We start from the raw sequence: 21,997 nt of genomic DNA, 5'->3' as shown, positions 1-21,997 counted from the left end.
ACAATACACAGTACTGTCAACAGCTTTCTCTTTCCTTTGTTGTATATTATGAGACTCTGATCACTTCAGCCACTCATCCACATTTTGAAGGGCATACCATCATTATATGATGCAACTTCTATTGTTATATCCTTTGTTTCAGTGTGTATACTTTAATCAACAAACATATTTTCATGGGCTTTTACATATACCACACGTTCAGTGTTTTATGATGAAACAGATTATAACCTATTATCATTGTGAAGGATTTTTATCCTTGGTTTAGTTAGATTGTCAAAGAACACGCTGAGTGGTCACTCAAGCTGGTTTTAAACAAAGGCAATAGTTTATTCTATGTTACGATTCTGCAGAGTCGGACCCTAGCACAGGAAGTGAATCCCGGCAAGAGTGAGTTCACGGGAGGACGGGGTCTTAGGTTATACAGTGAAAGAGGAAGTGACAGTTTCAGGGGGAAGACAGGGAAGTGATGTCACACAGGGAGGGATTTGTAGTTCTAACAGACTGATCAATGAGAACGAACTACAAAGTTTAGAACAACAGTCAATTAGGAAAACAAAACACTTTGTTGAGACTTGAAATTCATTCACAATTCCCCACTTTGTGGATTAAATATCCACAACTATAATAGAAATGAAAGAATCAACAATGTGAAATCAAATTATAAAATAGGCCTATCATAAAAATAATCCCACATCTTTGGCAAAAACCCTATTCTACACATATGGAAAGGAAGCAATCTATTTCTCCACTAGGTGGAGCATAATAAAGATTAACAAACTCAGTTATTTAACACACTAAGATCATTTTCTTCCCATATGCAATCACGTACCAAAACTCCTCACCTTAATTTGGCATAAGCAAGGTAAAATGATAACATGATTATTAATCTAAGACATCATATATTCATGACTGAGTGGGAAAAAACCTCTTTGTTTTAGAGGAAAACCCTTAAATTCAAATTAGAACCAACAGATTATGTATCAAAATATTCCAAATAGTCAATGTCAATAGCACAGACATCATTAAGATCTTGAATTGAATTAATAGTAAATTTAACTTTTTCTATCATTATTAAGGCAGCATAGGCATATCTGGAACATCATTTAAACATACACTTAAGAATATTTAAAAAAATAATAACGATGAAAAACATACAAATGATACACACATATTTGAGAATATCCAGGACTTGCAAAAGCATTCCATTTAGGAACATTATCTAAGATCTGAATACCTTTATCGTTTGCTTCATGGAACTCAATGTAGCATTTGGATCTGAACTAAACGAACAGCAGATATAGCCAGTATTATCTCTAAGTGAAGTCTATTTTGTAGCACAATCTTTTTCATGTAATTTACTCTCTGGCTAAGGCTGAAATTACTTGGTACTGTGCGATCATGTGTCATGCGTTCATGAGAGAAATAATATACTGAAACTAAATTGAAAATTCGAGACAGCTCTATGGTGTCTCGTTTGATTGCTGATGAATTCCCTGCATTTGAGTGTGATCAATCTTCTTAATCCTGGACATTACATGAGCAAGATAACCATATGATCCATAATAATCCATATGACACTGTTGCAATTTAAAGTTGAATACGCTATTTCCCTATAGCTCAAAAATACGCCATTTGGAATGGCTCTCTGAACCTTAATTTCACATCTCATAAATATGCTTAAAACATTAATTTGTCCTAATCTATGTGTTGTATCTGAAAATATTAATACATGCTGTGATATATTGAAGAGGTCACTTCAAATTGTTTAACTCGCTTTTCAAGTTCAGCCCTGTGGATGCAATTCTGTTAGGCTTCATTTTAATACTTGGTTGATGTAGTTAGGTGCAGGGCAGTTAAACACAGTTAAACACAGTACCCTGAGAATAGTCTGGAACAGCTCTACAAAGATCAACTTTATAATTATGAATTTTCAATACTTCTATACCCACTCTAAACTAAACTCCAGTCACAGTTTCAACAGTATAACCTGGAAATCTCTGTTGCTTTCAAATCTTATATATGTAATGTAGTATTTTCCATTCATCTTCGTCTACCGTATAGACCCAACAGTCAAGTGGAGTGCAACATTCAAATAGGACAAACGCTTGTCCACGTTGCCATAACGATCCTGGGAAGGAGGTGACAGGCAAGGTCACTTCTTTCAATAGCTCCTCCTCAGAGGAAGCCACAGTGTGGTGGCCTATGATTGTGTTTTGCTGGAGTGGTGGTCAGAGTTGTCATCCTGACAGCAATGAGGAAAAGTAGTGCGTTATTCTTTGTCTGATTTCTCATCTGAGGAGACCAGAGAGTGAGCTTTCGCCCTGGTGGTGACACAGGATATTGCATCTTGGTTGTTGAATCCTCGGGCCGGGTGCCTCGTCCTGGTTTGGAACCAGCCTGCAGTGGCTGGCGTGTACCCACAAAGTCCTCTCTGCTACGTCTGGGTTAGCAGCAGGAACTGGTACGGGCCCAGCCACTGCACTCTGGTTTCAGGTCTCTGCTCACAACCCATTGGCCTGGTTGGAAATGATGCAGGTCGGCTCTCTCAGGTCGGCAGAGACCTGTGAATCCACAGATGAGAGACAGCATAGACAAAACAGGAGAGCACCGCAGCTTTTAGCAGCGGAGTTAGCAGCCATACTACCTATGGACACAGGATCAGAGGTTTCAATAGGAGCTTGGCCTTTGCCACCATCTTAAAATATTACACATTAAGTTTCTTCTTCAGCTCTGCATCTTGTTCTTTCAACTACTTTCTAATTTCCTTCAACTACAACCTCCTCACTACCTTCAATTCAACTTCCTCACTACCTTCAATCCAACTTCTTCATTACCTTCTTCACTACTACTACTAGTCTGTTTCATTAGCAACGACCAGTTAACTTGATAACTTGACCTGCCACTGGTTTCAAGTAGGACCCAAGTCCTTTTAACAGAGTCAAGTCTTTTTAGTCAGAAATACTTAAACAGGGTGTATTAGTCATTGTTAGAGCCAGTCGTGCTCGTCAGTCCATGTAATCTTGTCAAGTGGAGCTAGCTTTTGTCTAATGAGGGTTATGTCTGCAAAATCAGGGATAGGCTCTGCAGTAGCCTACAGTCCCAAGCAGTGCATTTTTGTTTATTTATCATTATTACATGACCAAGGTAATTAACCTGCTCACGCACCAATTAGATTTAGTTCTTAGAAATTCTATGGCCATTTCCTAAAATAAAACAATACATCCGTCTCATCAAACCATGAGTCCTTGTTTCTAACAAGAAATTGTTATTCAAAATAATCATTTAAAAAGGGGAGCGCCAACACATTATGTAAAACAACGCTCTAAGGTAAAAGCAAAAATTCCCTTAAATCAGGGTGAACAAATGGAAAAAATGCATTATTCAAACCAAAATAACATTAAATGAATAGCTGCATACGCGGTTCTCAAAACCTGAACAAATATAATTATCCAAACCGTTCTCAAAAGAACACTAGGGGTGTTATAAGTTGAGCTCAATTTCAATAACCACATTTCTGCGTTTGAGGACAGAGAGTTATGAGCACGCTTAGGACGTGATGGTTCCTTGGGTCTGACAACCGTTTGGTTACTATTCTTAAATTTAGCCTAGATCATATCTATCTCTTACCCACAGTCAGTTGGGCAACGTGGGGGTGAGGCGTTTGACCAGCGTCCCCACGAACCAAGGTGTCAGCCCATCTAAATGGGAAGTCGGTTACCCCGGTTATTGGAGAGTCACCTGGTGTATCCAATTCCTGGAGCAACAGCCATCTCTCGTCTCGTGCCTGTGTCTACTCTGTAAACAAACTTCAGAAATAATACGTTACACATTTGTTTTACCATGCAGCTGTCTCTGTGGGCCATCAGACGCACAGACAGAGCTGCATGGGCAGTTTACATACAATAAAAGACAGACAAAATAAAAGACAGACAAAATAAAAGACATTTCAATTTCTCACCACTCTTGTGGGTAACACCAGGTCTTAGAAATTATGCGCCGGAGGCACATAAACATAACAAAATAAATCATAGAACGCAGTTTTGATAAATTGGAGTGATGTCTTTTCTTTTCTTTTTTTTCCAAAAGTATATGTCCAATTAGTTAAAGGCTGTGCGCTTGATATTGTAATGTGGCGGTTTTACCTCTAAGGGCTGGATGATATCAATCCCGTTGGAGTCACACCTCCGAAAACTAGTTTGCAAAACAGATCTGAGCATATTAAGTTAACATGACAATACAGTGAATTGAGTTTGAAGTTAGCATCATCTAACACAACTTTAAGTGGCAGTCATTTCAAATTATTAAAATACTTGCGGTTCCAACCGGTTTGGCATTTATCCGGTAGTCCAGGAACGTCAATTCTCTGTAAAACTCAAAACCAATGAATGTGCATCTGAAATCAGTAAAACATGAAATCTTAAACAAAACAAAATTCTCAAAATTGGGTTGTCAGACAATATGTATCAGACTAAGATATTGGCAAATATGAATATTTTCTTTTTTCTCTTACCCTCCCCCCCCCGTGTGTCACGTACACTCTCACTCTCCCTAGACTTTCCCTACTGAAATATCTATCTTATCTAGTCAGAATCCACCACCCTGTGGAGTATTAACAAAAGACTTTTGAAATTTAGCGTATTGTCTACATTCCCTCCGGTAATGCCCTTTGTGGTTGCAGAAATAACAATGTTGATTAGATTTGTAAACCCTGCTGTTTTGTTGTGAATATCTCTGATTATCTCCATAGCCTCCATCTTGTTTTTTCTGTACCCCCATCGGTAGTTGCTTAGTGCGAGCGATGTTGTTGAAATACCTACACTGTGCAGCTTGTCTCACAGAGTCCCTTCTTATCTCAGCTTCACATTGTTCACTTAGCAGACGGATTATTGGCAAGCATAGTTTACCAAACTCATTAACCAGATGTTCAACAGAATCAGCAGAATCTGGACGGTCAACTTGTGAGTAAGAAGCAGAAACAAAAGGATGGGGCAGAGACTGTGAAGTCTCAAAATGGTGACATGGGGTCACAGAGACACCAATTTGAGGTTGAGACACAGCAGGAGGGTATGACACAGGGGAAGTAACCCTATGGTCAATGGAAGAGGGCCCAGAGGGAGGGGTTTCAGAAGAGTAATAACCTAGGGGGGCCGTTATTTCAGACATCCTTGTTTGGGGTAAGGGGGTTCCAAAAATAGTACCAGTTAACGGTAAGGGTGTTATCTGAGATGTAGCAGGCGTAGAGGTGACAGTTGGTTGAACAGGAAGGGACGTTTGGACAGGAACAAGGGACGTGGCCTGAAACAACAAAACTCTTGTTTGGATAGGTGTCAGAACAAGGGGGGCCTCCTGTATAGGGCCAGGATTGGGGGTTGGTTGAAACAGCTCACATCTGCTTAGCAGATCATCCTTATCTGAACAAGGGACGTGGCCTGAAACAACAAAACTCTTGTTTGGATAGGAGGTCAGAACAGGAAGGGGGCCTAGCAGATTATCCCTATCTGTCCCTTCACTATTCTCACACACATGCTTTCGTGTACTAAAAGTAGCTCCCATTTTAAAAGAAAATATGAGAACAAACAATGTAATAAAAAGTTATAGAAAAAAAAACTAAACACGTTCAGTCAACCAAATTACTGCTGTGCTGAGAGATACTTTATTTTTTATTTTTTTATAATCCATTTTTTCCCAAAATGGCAGAAGCCAAAATGGTCGATCCTCAAATTGAGAGAAGAGGAACAGGAAGTCTCTCTTTTTTTTTTTTTTTTCACACAAGCAGCAAAACAGGAAGTTAACCACATGTGCACAGAGGGTAGAATAACTAACTAACACTTGGGCTAATCAACATGTGGATGAGGCAGCTAGCACATTGCAACAATAGAACAGAGAAGATAGCTAGTTTGTAGCTAGTTTGGAGCAGAACAAGAACAGTAGCCTAGCTAGAATGCAGCTAGCATGAAAATCAATCACAAATGTACACAAACCAAAACCAGCATAAAACCAAAACACCCAGCATATACATGGGTTTAACAGTAAAACAGGACCTCAAATCCCAATACAAAAACAGATCTACCTTGGCGTAGACTCAAACATACAATGGACCAATATCTTAAGAAGCCTAAGCTTCACATGAAACACAAAACGCAGCCAAACACGCACATCCAAGACTACAAACAAAACGAAAAAAAATAAGGATTACGTTGTAGGTACGACTACCTAGCTAACCCCCCCGGGGATTCCAAATAACCTTTCGAAGTGAAACAGCCATCTTCGTGTCGTGCTCCTTCACAACACGAGATACAGAAATAAAAAGAAATAATGAGCCTAAGACAACAACAAGGTCTCTCGCGCCGCGGCAACCCCCCACAACGCGGATCCCAAAACAATCAAAAGAGAAGGCTTTCCGAAAGTTAAACGTTGTGCAGTACTAACACACCCGTTCTAAAAATGCACGCTTACAAAACCAACCCTGGTATATAGGTCTTTAAGCGGGCATGCGGCTCAAAAACCGACTTTAGCTAACCAGGACACGTGTGCGCAACACCGGCTCGAATAAACACTATTGTCTAAGTTATCACAGCTGAACAAAGAAAGGGACCACTCTAAACTAGGTTCAAACAACGTACCAGACCTCCAGCAAGTTCCAGGCTGACTCGGGCCTCGGGGGAAAACCACACCAGCTAGATGTGTCCCCGAGGTTGAACTCCCCCGTCCTTTGAGAAAAGCACGTCACGCGTCCGTGAATTCAGCCCAAAACAAACCGAAAGACCAGCAGCTGTCCCATTAGAACATTTTCGTCGCAAAGAACATATCTCGTCGCCATAATTGTGAAGGATTTTTATCCTTGGTTTAGTTAGATTGTCAAAGAACACGCTGAGTGGTCGCTCAAGCTGGTTTTAAACAAAGGCAATAGTTTATTCTATGTTACGATTCTGCAGAGTCGGACCCTAGCACAGGAAGTGAATCCCGGCAAGAGTGAGTTCACGGGAGGACGGGGTCTTAGGTTATACAGTGAAAGAGGAAGTGACAGTTTCAGGGGGAAGACAGGGAAGTGATGTCACACAGGGAGGGATTTGTAGTTCTAACAGACTGATCAATGAGAACGAACTACAAAGTTTAGAACAACAGTCAATTAGGAAAACAAAACGCTTTGTTGAGACTTGAAATTCATTCACATCATACACCCTGGTGACTGGCTTAGTCAATTTGTGAAGCCAAACGTCAGTTGTTGCTAATTAGCTCAGTGAGATAGAGGATGTTGCTTGGTGTCAGAGGTTACAAGTTCAATCCTCAACTGATGCAAAATGAACATTGGAATGTCAACTTTCTTGTTGTCTTCATATTCTCTCGCTTATTGCTCCTATCGCATTGCATCCTTGCCTGAAATTGCCTGGCCCCGCCTCATCGCTGCGTAGCAGCTTTAATTATTATTATTATTGGGGGCCAAGCAGCGACGCTGCGTAGGCCTCCATTAAGTTTCTACCTTTTCTTAATTCTTTCTTTCTTTCTTTATTGGGGGCAAAGCAGCGAAGCTGCGTAGGCCTCCATTAAGTTTCTACCTTTTCTTATTATTATTTATTATTAGGGGCCAGGCAGCGTAGCTGCCGGAACCCTATTGTATTTGCCTATATTATTATTATTATTAGGGGCCAAGCCCCGAAGGGGCGAAGACCCTATTGTAATTGGTAGTGTTATTATTATTCTTTTTCCGCCATGGGAGCCTATGCCAGGCCCTATAGCCGATTGGTAACTTTTTACGAAACTTTGCAAGATGGGCTTATGGCCCGAAGCCATGGAGCAAGTCTCACATTGATTGGCCAAAAGGGGGCACTATAGCAGCTGACTGAAGTTGCGAACTTTGAACAGGCATATCTCAGGCCCCGTTTGACCTACAGACATGACACTTTGCACACATATGTCTCTCCTCATGATGAACAAATTTGCCTCAAGGACCAATAACTTCCGGTTATATAGATTTTCCGCCATTTTGAATTTTTTTTAAAACGCTTAAAATCTATCTCCTCTTAGAGACTTTGACCAATCTGCATGAAATCCGGTACACACAATCTAGGGAACGATATCTAAAATTCCATCTTGGCAAAAGTTTAAAAAGTTACATTTAACAGCAACTATGAGCCAATGAAAATGGCATGGGGTGTGGCTTTTCACATAAAGTGGTATACTTTCTTAAGGGTTGTGCAGAACACCACGCCACTTGGTAGACATCTGTGCAGATATAACCTGAGGCGGCCACTGCATTATTGGCCCAATCAAACCAAATGGGGGCGCTAGAGAGCTAATTTTCAGTTTAGGCCTAACCGCCATGCAGAGCTTTCCGAACCATGGTACAGTGGTACCAGGGTATGTCTAATGGTCACTGGAGAAAGAAGAGCCTGATTGGCCACAGGGTGGCGCTATTACAAGACAAAATACATAAAAGGGGCTAAATTGCAAACTTTGAATGGTCATATGTCATGCCCCGTTGGAGCTAGAGTCATGAAGCTTCGGAGGCATATATGTCTCATCAGCTTGAACAAATCTGTCTCAAGGAGCCATAACTTCAGATTGTTAATTTGCAACAATTTTGCATTTTTTGAAAAACACTTCAAATCTATATCCTCCTAGGAAGTTTTGTCAATCTACATGAAGCACAGTATATAGAATCTAGCAATGAATATTCTAAGTTCCATCTTGGCATAATTTAGAAAACTTGATGAAAATAGCCACTGTGAGCAATTGAATATTGCAGAGGGTGTGGCTTTTCACAAAAAGGCATATAACTTCTGAAGGAATGCATGGAACACCACAAAACGTTGTGTTCATATCAATAATGTCAGCCCGATGCAAAGCCTCCATTACTGGCCAGAATAAACTGAATGGGAGCTCATTTCCTGTTCAGGCCTAACCGCTTGGATGGTACTTCGGAAAACAGATATAGTAGTACCAGAGCATATCTTGAGGTAACTGAAGAAATATTCAGAAGTTAGGCCAAAGGGTGGCGCTATAACGAGCCGAAATTCTTAAAAGTGGCTTAAACGCAATTAATTGCTGTAGCGCCCCCCGTGGCTAAATGGGGTTCATAATGCTTGTATGGGTAGCTGATGGCATGCTCTACAACTAACTAATTGGGCACAATACTGTCAGATTACATTTTGATGTTTATATAAGCATTGTTGTGCAAAGGGACCCCCATTGCACTTTCATTGTATTTTCATTGCTAGAATTAAACCAATGTGTCGTCTCTTCTTATATGAAGAATGTGCTTGTTTAACTGAAATAATCAAGATCACTACAATTGAATACATATGGACTCCACTTTAGTTTGACAGTAGTCATTCAGGTCAATTGGAGGGACATTACCTTACTTTAACTGTGAGACTTCTTAAACATTACAGACATGTCATTAGGAGCCTTGTAGGCTAGGTTTACTGCAACATGTTAAGAGCAAATCTTAGGTAATTGACACAATTCCAATCTCCCAGAAACACTATTATCAGCTATATTATATATAACATACTTCACAGGAAAAGGGACAGTAGCCAATTAGACTACAGAATTATACCCAGGGAGAGGGTAGATTATTGATTGTTTTTGAATCTTCTAGATGCTGTAGGGTAGTTCCATTCTTCCCATTTCATCCCGGGAGAGGGTAGTAACTATTAGCCTAGGGAGAGTGGAGTAGTCTATACCATACACATTTCAAATATGGAAAGGGAATGGTCTATAGCATACATGCTTCATCCAGGGACATCGCAGTAGACCTTAGATTACATAGCCTACTTACACCAAATGTATGGGTGGGAGAGGGGCATTCTTATGAAAACTGTGAGGTTAAGAGAGAAACAAGAATTGTGTGTTGTTCACAGATTACTGAATTGTCAAGCTCTCCCTGCAGTAATACTTGATTGTTAAGGTGGGTCTACCAGGCAGATGGAAGGCCGGGAGAATGACCATGTGGGATGTAGACATGCAGAGAAATAGGTCCTAGAAATATGTCCCAAAATAGAAGAAATGTATTAAGATGCTTAAAAGGACCTGACACTCACTTGACATCATCAGATTAATTAAATGTGATTGTGGTTGTATGATGATGATGTTGCATGGATTTAACCTGATGTACCTAGTCAGGCAACACAGACAGTCACATGCATAGCTCAAATGTGGCTATGGCAGATGTTAGCCATGTTTCTGTTACACAAATGCAATCAGCGTTCATAAAGAATTGATGTGTGTGTACATCTTTAAAGTGTGCTTTAAGACTCTGGATATTGTGTAGAGCCATTGTAAATGAACTGACTTTTGTGGGAGTCAGTGTGTGAGAGGCATTTAGTGTCACATGTGACATAGGTAGAGAAGTGATAGTTGGAGAAGGGTGCAAATGAGATTAAACTAGGGAATGTTATGACGGGTATGAAGGTTAGGTGTCCAAAGAGTAACGAGTGCAGTGGTGTGTACTGTATGTGTCATGTGTGACAAACTGGATGGAAGAGTGGTAAAGAGTGTCACGTTTGGAAAGTGTACCTTTTGCAGTATATTCACCTACTCACAAAGCCGGCAAACAACTGGATGTCATGTTCACTAGACACTGTTCCACCCCTAACCTCTCTGTCACTCCCCTCCATCTCTCTGACCACTATTTCATGTCCTACTCCCTCTCCCTCCCCTCTTCCCCCGTAATTCCTCCTCCTACTCACATGGTTACTACCTGTAGCCACCTCCGCTTGCTCTCCCCTAGTGACCTTTCCTCTGCCGTTTCCTCCGCCCTCCCTACTCAAACCACCAACTCCTCCTCCCTGACGATTTTGCCAACTTCGGAGTCACTCCATGCCGCGAGAGCGAACACTCTCTTCTGTCCTGATATTCCTAGACCTGTGAACAGCATTTGATATGATAGACCACTAGATCCTCCTCTCCACCCTCGAGGAGAAAGGCATCGCTGGCTCTGCACATTCCCTGTTAGCATCCTATCTGACGAGCTGGTCCTACCAGGTGACATGGAGAGGGTTGATGTTGGAACTGTGTAGTCTGACTACGGGAGTTCCACAAGGGTCTGTCCTGGGTCCTCTTTTCTTCTCTCTACACTAACCTCTGCTTCCCTGGGCTCTGTCATTCGCTCGCATGGCTTCTCCTATCACTGCTGTGGCGATGACACCGAACTGGTCCTGTCATTTCTCCTTCTGACACAAGTGGAGACACACATAGCTGGGTACTTGGCTGACATCTCAGAGTGGATGGCGACATATCACCTCAAGCTCAACCTGTACAAGATTGAGCTACTGTTCCTCCCGGGGAAGGGCTGCCCGCACCGGGACCTGGAAATCACCATTGAAGACACAGTGGTGACACCAACCTGGACTGTGAGGAACCTGGGTGTGACCTTGGATGACCTTGGTCGTTCTCTGCACATATCACATCAATCACACGCTCCAGCAGATTTCTGCTCTACAACATCAGGAGCATTCGCCCTTTCCTCACTAACAAAACAGTGCAGATGCTCATCCAGGCCCTGGTCATCTCCCGCTTTGACTACTGCAACTCCCTCCTTGCTGGGGCCCGGTATCAGCCATTAAACCCCTGGAACTTGTCCAGAAAGCTGCTGCTCGCCTGTTGTTCAACCAATCCATGTTCTCCCACACAACTTCCCTTTTCCATTCCCTACACTGGCTCCCTGTAGCAGCTTGCATCCAGTTTAAAACTCTGGCACTAGCCTACAGGGCAATGAAAGGAACAGCCCCCTCCTACCTCCAGGCCATGGTCAAACCCTATACTCCCTTCCGACCGCTACGCTCTGCTACCTCGGGGCGACTGGTTGCCCTGTCACTCCAAGGACTCTGCGGTCGATCGACACGGTCACAGCTCTTTCTGTTCTGGCCCCACAGTGGTGGAAAGAACTGGTCACTGATGTCAGGACAGCAGAGTCGCTGCCCATCTTTCGTCGCAGGCTTCAAATTTCTCTCTTCAAGAAGTACTACCACGATCCTCCCTCTTAAGCATCTATTGTATTTTCGATTTCCATTCCTGCACTTTGCCTTCAGCACTAGATAAGGTTCTTAGTCACTTGTTTTAGAAAGGAGATGCACATGTGAGTTCTGGCAAATAGTAGTACATTGGCTTTTCCTACATTAAATGCATTTATTGTTAGCTTCTTTGGATAAATGTGTCAGCTAAATGATGAATGTACTGTAATGTAATCATACATTAAGGAACTTTGATTCATCCTCTCCGACAGATCATATATTAATGATACAGTTTAAGTCGCTTGCATTTGGTCTTAAGAGTTACAGTGTAGCTCTATTCAGAGATTAAGAGCAGATTTACGCAAGGCGGTGGACAGCATAGGAAAGAAACACAAGAACAAAGTCACAGTGTAGTGTTTAATCTGTTCAGATATCCACATAAATCTCGGTTAAAGCACTTCAAAGGACCCAAGTTCAGCAACAATATCAAGGGCAACCAACTGTTGGCATACAGCATACAGACTGGGATCACGGGCACATTCAGATCTGCAACAGTATATAACCTTTTTTTTTAAAAATATAACATTTTTAGAGGTGCAGCGTGATGTACTGTAATCTCTAATGTAACCTAATTCTGAATACACCCCTGGTTCACTGGTCGGCACAGGCAAAGTGGAAAGGAAATGGGGATCTTCAGTAACACACACACACCCACCCACACACAAACCAGCAGAGGCCACTGAAACACATTTGACAGCAGTTCAAGGGCAAAACTCAGATCTCGTCTTGGTTCTCTAGAGCTCAGGCAGGCCAGGCATGGGGAAGCTGCCAATGAAGGCCTCCACATTTGCCCTGAGCTCCGCTACCGCCTGCTGGTGCTTCTCTCCGTGGGCCAGGGCCTTCTTGAAGTCCTCTAGAGTGGCCTGGAGGTACAGGCTGGACTGGATCTGCAGTGTCAGCTCTATACCTGCAGGACAGACACCACAAGGGAGTCCGTGAGGTGTAACGCACTCACTTTAACACACGCACGCGCGCATACACATACACTGAAGGTCTAAGCTTACCTCTGTGGATAAACTCTGCTACCTTCTCGAAGTCAGACTCTACCAAGCCTCTGGAGGTCAGAGAAGGAGAACCGAACCTCAGACCAATGGGATGCGGAACACTCTTGTCAGCTGAAATAAACACACAGGGTTACTATGCACGTACACCCCCCCCCCACACACACACACATAGGTAAGGCAGGAATGTCTGTGTGATGTATACGCATGTTACCTGGGAAGGTGCTACTGTTGCAGGTGATGGCGCAGGCTTCTAGCAACTTCTCAGCCCACCCAACATCGACTCTGTTGGGCTGCAGGTCCAGCAGGATCTGGTGGTTATCAGAACCGCCTGGAGAACAGCAGGTCGGAGAGTGCATGAGAAACTATCTGAATATCTGGGAAGGACATCTGGAAAACAAGTGAGCAATGTGGAAGTGGCCCCAACGTGCCGCCTTGTTTCCGAGTTCCATCTAATTTGGTTGGGGCTGGTTGAAAATACTGCCATATTGCTAGCCTAATTCACCGAGATCTCTCTGGTGTTGAGGGTCAGGTGTCAGGGCCTGATTCAGTGTTTGTCTCACCAGTGACGATCTTGTAGCCGTGGCTGATGAGGGCGTTGGCCAGGGCTTTACAGTTGGCCAGCACCTGCAGCTGGTAGGCCTTAAACTCCGGGGTTAGGGCCTGCTTCAGGGCCACCGCCACTCCTGAGAAAGTGAGAAACGGCAGTTGGAGTGAGCGTGACCCATGGTTGTGTTTGACCAGTCATGGATATAGGTGAGCAGAGGGTTGTGTGGTCCTCCTACCGGCGATGGCGTGGTTGTGAGGCCCTCCCTGCAGACCGGGGAACACGGCCTGGTTGATCGGAGACTCCAGGTTGTACATCGTTATCTTCCCCTTAGCGTCCACACTATGCACACCTGAGGAAGATGGATCTAGACTTAAACACCTGCACTCTCATTCAGTGAAGCCTTTTCAACACGCGCGCACACACACACACACACACCCTTCCTGTAGAAGATTAAGCCGGACCGACAGCCTCTGAGTGTTTTGTGCGTCGTCGTGGAGACAATGTCGCAGTACTTGAAGGGGGAGGGCACCACACCAGCTGCCACCAGCCCACTGATGTGGGCCATGTCGGCAAGTAGGAACGCTCCGTTCTCATCCGCAATCTGACGAAAACGAGCGTAGTCGAGGTTACGGGAGTATGAGCTGGCTCCTGGAGGAGAGAGGACGAGACAAGGGTTCAGTTACCATATCTAAATCTGGCTCCAGGCCCTCTACCTACTCGACAGCCTGCGATACATGAGAGCCTCTAGTAGATCTGGGTGAGTGTGAGGGAAGTAATGGAGACTCCACAAGCCAACCTACAGGCTATTATAGGAGAGAAGAGCAACACCATTAGGTCTATCGCTCATTCACTAGATCTCTGAATCTGTTGAGGTTCTGTCATATTGAGCTTTGGAAATAATTACTACATCATGTAATGAAGACTGTATTGACAGAACATTAAAACACTATCGACAGAAGCACGTAGTGTTATCTACAGAACAACAGTATGTCCTGTTCCCTGTGTTGGGAGGGGTCATTGTGTGACTGGGTATACTGTATAAACTGCTGACATCAGGACCTGCTGTGTGCGAGTGTGTGTGTGTGTGTGTGTGTTGTGACCTGCAATGATGAGTCTGGGGTGAAACAGCCGTGCGTGCTCTTCCAGTCTGTTGTAGTCAATTAAACCAGTCTCTGGATTGACCTACAGAAGACACATTCAGGACATGATGAATCAGTTCAACCTCCCCGCCCTCTACCACCCACACACACTCCTGCTTTCATAGACTAAAGGCTGTAGCCATGAACTTTGATCAGTACACCCAAAAACGATTGGTTTACCACCATCAGGCTCTACTCATCAGCCTATCAAGGGAGAGGGGGGCAGGGACATAACCTAGACAACCCATAGCTGTAGAGGTTACATCTACTCGGTCAGGGACTTGCAATCACTGGGTCAAAGTGACAATGGCCGGGTTTCCCGATAAAGAACCTTCTTAAGGAGTTAAGACGGCTCCAAAGAAGAGGTCGCTAAGACGGAGCCTTAAGAAGAGAGTGTTTCCCGAACGTCTTCTTTGAGTTCTTCTTAAGGTCCATCTTAGCGCCGCGCTTAAGAAGCTTCTTTACAGGAGCTGTCCACCACCTCGGTACTGAAAACAAAACAATCGTTGCCAGGCTAATTGATTATTCCACGTAATTGCATGCTCCCAAATGAAAGTCTGATGTAACAAGTGGCGTCCTACTTAACCCTATCAATAAAATCACGCTAAAAATGAACACGGGGGTAACAAGGCGCCCGAACGCGATTATAATACTAATTGCGAACTGAATCCACACATCTCCCATTCTCCTGCCATGCCCACCAAATATCAACAGCTCACCTATGCACGGTACAATGCGAGACCTTGTGACAGGTAGGCTAGAAATACTAAGCCACAAAGGACACATTCAAGATGGCACAACAAACTGCATGTAGCCTACAAATAAGCAACAAAAAATGGCCCATCTGATGAGCATGAATACATCAAATCAAATCAAACGTTATTTGTATAGTGCATTTCATACACAGAGGCAACACAATGCGCTCTACATAGAGCAATGGGAGGGTGGGCATAGGTCTCACCCCTACATATTCCAGAGGGAAGCAAAAAAAACTAACAGTTTCACCCGGGGGACAGAAAAGTGAGCTGTAAAAATTCTTCCCTGACCTCTCTCAATTAGACGATCGAGCAAGCTCCTGGAAAATGTTTGTCTATTGCCTAAGAACATATAAAGAGCAGTAAACATGGGCTAGATACTTCATAAGAGAGACGTGACTAACAGGAGAGTGCACAAATAGTTACAGAGAAGTTGCCTACATGGTAGGCCATTATGTGTTAGCTATCCCTGTAGTCTCTAATATGATATTGAAAGGACAATGCTCGTTTTTGACAACCTGGACCTTATTTACGACATATTATAAGACGTTTGACTCACCGAGATCACTTTGGTGTAGTTCGGAGGCATGTAGAAGAAATTTAAAATCCAGCGCGAGCCAGTATATCCATGAAATGGCGGTGGTCGGGGCACTTAGAATGCAGTTTCTAAAAATCTATTTTCTGCCGCGAAACGGTTGTTTTCATCAATCTGTCTTTATGAATTGCTAGTTGTGCTTACATAGAGCGTATGCCTGTTGTGGTTTTTCACATGCCTCTGTAATATGATCTTTAGAAACGTCTTTCGAAACGAAATAGCTTCCTCACTTGCTCCAGCACGCTGTGCGCATGCGTGCTGGAGCAAGTGAGGAAGATATTTCGTGTCTAAAGACGTTTCTAAAGATCATATTACAGAGGCATGTGAAAAAGCACAACTAGCGATTCATAAAGACAGATTGTCATGGTTGTCAAAAACGAGCATTGTCCTTTAAGTGAATCATATAACAAAGCACAGTAAGCACTTAGCAGAACAGGCTCATCCCACAAAGCAGAGGTGGGGAAACAGAAAGCAGAGAGCCAAAGGTAAAAAAGGGGTAGGGTTGGCTGGATAGGGACAGCTGACGACACAGAGTGGGAAGCTAGTCACGAGGAGGCAGGGGGCCTTTCCAGGAGAAATAAGGTGGACTTTTGGGCGAGGATGGAGGGGGGGGGGTTTAAGAGTATAAGAGGGAGAGACACTAGGGAGGAGGACAGGGTTAGTGGCTGTACTGGCCATCCATAGCAGACACGGGGGTATCTATCGGACTCAGGGTGGTCTGCGGGTGACAGTGGGGCATCCACTGGACCTGGTTAGAAGGTAGGAGGGAGAGAGGCACTAGGGAGGAGGGAGGCAGAAAAGGGTTAGTAGCACGGAGAGCCATAAAAGCAACACAGATATTAAAACAGAACATGCCAGTTGCAGGGCAACCAGCATCTGTATTTACATCTAAAAATACACAGTGCATAACAGGATATGCACCAATGTATACAGAGGATTCACAAGCAGGATAGGCCTACATGGCCAGCCCGTGGTGGCCTGCAACCCAATGCACCCATTCCCCGTTGCTCATGTGTGTGATGACAAACAACAGGTGTATCCAAGTGGATATCTCATCCAATCACACACAGCTATTGGTTAATGCAGACTACGGTGTATGATGATCCGGGGGTAGTTGCACACATTTGATGGGGCTGAACTACTGTATCTCATACTGTATTTGCATGCAGATGTGGGATGGTTGCAGAATAATAATGGTCATGATGTTAAACTTAATTCAACTTTATTTATTTCAGACATGGACTGCAGCTCAAATTGCTTGATATATAAAGCCTGTTGAAGTAGGAGGCAGTAGGCCTTCACCAAATAGCGAGAAAAACTACAGAGCAGCATCAAAATTAAAAATTTAAACGACCTTGGGTTCTGTGAAAGGTGCTAGGCCTATATAATTATTATTTTTTTTAAATAATTTTTAATTATCCTTTTATAATAAGAATAATACATTCTTACTATAAAAGGAATCCATTCTGATTAGAGGGATACGGTAAAACACATGTAAACATATTAGGAGAGATTTTCAAGTTTCCCCCAATTTTAAACACTATAGGGTGCATGAAAGAAAGGAAAAAGAGGGAAACACAATAAGACGGAACAGTGCGCATTAGATAAATATCTCTTTTTGCCTGACACGGCTGGGTCTGCGAGCGTTTGGTCGCTAAGATGAGTGTTAAGAACGCCCCAGAGCCCTCTTTCAAAACCTTCTTACGAAAGAACGTCTTTGGCTAAGAAGGGTTTCGGGAAACGCGTTTGCTTCTTTCGGGAGCGGTAAGAAGACTCAAAGAGCTTCTTAGCGCTAAGAAGGATTTCGGGAAATGCGGCCAAGGTCTGTCAGGGGGACATAAAAACATTTGTGTAACATCCGTGTCGGGATTACTCCTAACTCAACTGTGTTCGATAAATGAACAGAGACTACACTCCTTGTGTGATTCTATAAAGAGTGTTGTGTTAACTTAGAGTTAGTCCTCCCCACAGAGGACTGGCTAATGAGAGAACAGTGTCATATATGTCAGAGCCCAGTAGAAGAATAGTAATAGTAGTGATCTCTTGAGTAGGGAGTGTTCAATTTATTGGGTTGCAGTGTGCCTGTGTGTCTGTACCTTAAAAGGCATGGACTCAAAGAAGATGGAGGAGGCAGAAGTCTTGAAGCCGTGGGTCAAGTGACCTCCGTCAGGCATGTCCAGCCCCATGATCCTCCCACGGGGCCCCACGACGGCGGTATACACCGCTAAGTTAGCAGGTGAACCTGGGGGGAAGGGAGAGAGAAGACCCAACACATTTTACAAACAAATAACCAAAAACAATTTGCACAGTTAACAGATGAGGTACTGAGATGTTCTTGAAAAAAGAGAGATGCCTTTCAGACAGGTGCCGACATCATGTCAATGATTGATGTTGAGTACTCAGCTACGCAGTGAGTCAGCAAGTGTGCATGTGTACTCGTGTGTGATTGTGTGACTGAGTCTGTTAAATACCTGAAAGCGGTTGCACGTTGACACCCCATATCTCTGAGTCCAGACCGTAGGCCTCTAGGGCTCTCTTCTGGCACAGTCTCTCCAGCTCATCTACATGTTCTGTACCTGCATAGTACCTACACACACACACACAGGCTAGAGTTGAATATTAATGAGCTTCCATCATGTGGTGAACACTAGTGGATGTATGTGTGTGTAAGTGCTGAGTAGGGTGTGTGTGTGTGTGTGTGTGTGTGTGTGTGTGTGTGTGTGTGTGTGTGTGTGTGTGTGTGTGTAGTACAGCAGTGTTAGGTTGGGTGTGTGTGTAGTAAGGTAGTAGTGTTAGGTAATGAGGGAAATCCTGTAGGCTAATCTGTATGGGCCACAACAGTGTGTGTGTGTGTGTGTGTGTGTGTGTAGTAGGCTACAGCAGTGTTAGGTAGGGTGCGCACACATGTGTGTGCGTGTAGTAAGGTAGTGTTAGGTAGGGTGTGTGAGTGTACCTCTGCCCGGGGTATCCCTTAGAGTACTTGTTGTTCATGCAGGACCCCAGAGCCTCCAGCACAGCTCGGCTGGGGAAGTTCTCAGAGGCGATCAGCTCCAGCCAGTACGTCTGTCTGTGCTTCTCCTTCTTGATGATGTCAAACACCTACCACACACACTCACACGTCAATCACATGTAGGCTACAATATCACTTATATTGCCTATCACTTATATCCTATATTATACATAGGGATGCTCAGATCGATCGGCCACCGATTTAAATTGGCCAACCGCAAAAGCCGATCTTCTAAAATAAATGAATTATTATTATTATTAGGCTATTGTTATTATTAATATTATTTTGCATTTCATAATTATTAACAAAAAATAATTTATTAACAAATCATTAACGACTTATTAAGGAATCGCGCTACATTCTTTGAAGCACCGTAGCTTGCCCTGCTTAACTGACTTAAAGTCAGAAGCAAGAGTCGTCTCTGATTTGGCAATTTTTTACAGCATCGGAAAAAGACCCAAACAATGTAATATGCAATGCGTGCAAACGGTCCGTGTAACTTTTATCAGTTTAAATGTATCAATGAAGTGACTAAATAGAATAATACGTAATTGGTTGCAATATTTCAATTTTTGCATTTTCTATACCTGATGTTAAATAGAAATGTGACTATTTGGACTCGTTTTTCCAATTGTCGATTTTTGCATACGCTCCTTTGAAAATTGAAAATTGAAATAGTGACGCAGGTCAGAAAACTGGAGTATTTCCTGTTTTTCGTTTCATCTGGAAGGAGGGGAGGGGAACTCCTCCGCGAAATCAACCAATCACACCACCGGCTTGTTTCTGGCACTATTTTCAGTATATTTCTGTCTGCGTAATGTTACGATGAGCTAACATAATTAAAATAGAATATATTTTCGCCCAGTACATCAATATAGTATGCATATTTATCAACACAACTACTTCTTATATATATTGATATATATAGATATATAAAGTAGCCTGTATGAGTCAGTAGACGTTAATTAATTATCATATATAAGGCTCAACTAGTGTAACAAGAAGTATAGTCTGCATTGTGGAAGTTCGAGACAAGCTAGGAGTGATTCATAGAGCAGGTTTAATTTCACTATAATAAACGTTTCACAAAAGACGGATGCAGATTTTATTCCAGGTATAGAACAAGGGTAGCGGTAGGGGTAATGGCTATATGTAGCCTACAGTGAGTTCAAGTTCAAGTTTTATTGTCATACTCAATAACAATGCAACATCATTATTGGTAATGAAATTCTCAGGCTCAGAGCCAACTCAACTTTGCGTGTAAACGTGACAGAGTATCTGTGTGCACAGCTTTGACAAGGTGCAGGATCAAATGGTTAAATTCTGAGAAAAGAGAGGATATCCGCACGATGGATTAGGTAAAGATCTTTATTAAATTGAGCTGCAGGCAACTTTTAGACAGATCAGAAGAAGAGGGCAGCTGGCCAATCAGGGGGGGCACTTGTCCCCCCCTGCCCCCCCTATAAAATCGCCCATGGGAGTAGTAAAGGGAAAATGCATGTTTAGCCCTGTTTTACGGTTACTTATGATCATATACAATGGTTCAGATCAAAACGTTGACAAAACTAGCACTTTTGAGAAAGTCTGATAATTGATCTACCACCGTTTTGGTCATACAATGGATAGGCACGTTTTTATGTATAGAGTTGATTTGTGCAGCAAACGAGTCCAAGACAAATTTTCCTGAGGGGACAATAAAGTATATTCTATTGTATGCTATTCTATGCAAAAAAATACGAGGGGGCACGAGATAGCGAGGCGTTATTAGCGCGCACAAAATTTTAGTGTTTTTTGGTGCATTTTTGCAGTTTAAAATCAGGACACAGCACACTACAAGTTGCCACTCAAGCAGTGTGAAATTAAACTTACCGGTAGCGTTCTGCCAAGGACTTTCAAAATTAAAATAAGGGAGAGTAAGGGGAAATAAAGGAAAACAAATCTAGCGTAGGCTACTTTTTACTCACTTGGCATTGGTCCGAATGATATAGCCTACTGTATACTGAAGTATGAAGGATATTGAATCGGATATACAGAATAGCCTAAAATTTGGATGACCTGTTCATCAGTTAAGGACAACATTAATTTAAATGTATACAAGCAGACCACGAAAACGTGTTTACCTGAGACGAGGCGAGGGTGGGGGCGCTTCCAGGTCCAGTATTAATTTAGAAGAAACCAAGTCCACCGGGAAAGAGGGTGTTTGGCTTTTTGAAAGAGGTTATGGTGGCTTTTAAAGGTGGTCTATGACATAATTATAATAATAGCCTACATTCAGCTCAGTAGAGAAAATAAGCATAGCTCTGCATTGTAAAATGTAATGGTAAACTAAAATAACAGAAATGTAAAAAAAATAAAAACAGAAACACCCCCAAATCTGAGGGGGCACGTGCCCCCTCAAGTTCTATAGGCATGACGCTTCTGTTGAGGAGCACAATGTCCCAAGAGAGACTGTCTGGGTTATCAATCTTTATAGTAGTGATAGTGAACTATAGTGATACTGGAATGCCCCAGGAAGTAGTCTACGTTTACTGCGCTCGCCAGCTCTCCCAAAAGTGTATTGTTTTATCCCGTTTTTTCCACTTGTATACCATATTTCCGCGTTTAAAATCGCGCACTAACATTGGCGGTATCCAATAATTCGATTTTTGGATCCGACGTTTGGACCTCGAGCCCCAAGTCTAGATCAAACAGCTACGTTGCTGCGGCTAGCCAGCCCTAGCCAGCTCCTGACTGGGATAGCCCATTAGCCAACAGGGGACAGCCGTCCCCTGCCTTTCCAGTACCAACCCATCACACCGGAGGCCTTGTCCTGCTCCCAGTAGATCGCGTAAGTATTACCAGCACTACTAGGTAAGTTGCCCCCACTCGCCCGGCTAGCACTGCTAGGTAAGCAGCCCCCACCCCCCCTGCTAGCACTGCTAAGTAAGCAGCCC

General features: G+C 43.1%; 1 protein-coding gene across 2 annotated transcripts; it reads right to left on the bottom strand.

Moving 5' to 3' along the window:
• Positions 1-12,404: 12,404 nt before the first annotated feature.
• LOC311309217 (serine hydroxymethyltransferase, cytosolic-like) lies at positions 12,405-21,210 on the bottom strand. Of its 2 annotated transcripts, none has more exons than XM_084438398.1 (11): positions 21,185-21,210; positions 19,008-19,153; positions 18,526-18,641; positions 18,151-18,296; positions 14,666-14,747; positions 14,001-14,213; positions 13,801-13,914; positions 13,579-13,701; positions 13,230-13,346; positions 13,019-13,129; positions 12,405-12,921 (listed from the first exon to the last, which is right to left on the bottom strand). In XM_084438398.1, the coding sequence occupies exons 2-11, from the start codon at positions 19,043-19,045 to the stop codon at positions 12,749-12,751; spliced, it is 1,233 nt and encodes a 410-aa protein (XP_084294524.1). In that variant the 5' UTR covers positions 19,046-19,153; positions 21,185-21,210; the 3' UTR covers positions 12,405-12,748. The 2 variants fall into 2 exon arrangements, with proteins under 2 accessions (XP_084294524.1, XP_084294523.1); XM_084438397.1 differs by lacking the exon at positions 21,185-21,210 and adding an exon at positions 20,934-21,044.
• Positions 21,211-21,997: the final 787 nt, after the last annotated feature.

Source organism: Borostomias antarcticus, assembly GCF_949987555.1.
Source record: "Borostomias antarcticus genome assembly, chromosome: 1".
NCBI classification, from domain to species: domain Eukaryota; kingdom Metazoa; phylum Chordata; class Actinopteri; order Stomiiformes; family Stomiidae; genus Borostomias; species Borostomias antarcticus.
The sequence above is the reverse complement of the archived record's forward strand: the minus strand, read 5'-3'. Positions and strand labels throughout refer to the sequence as shown.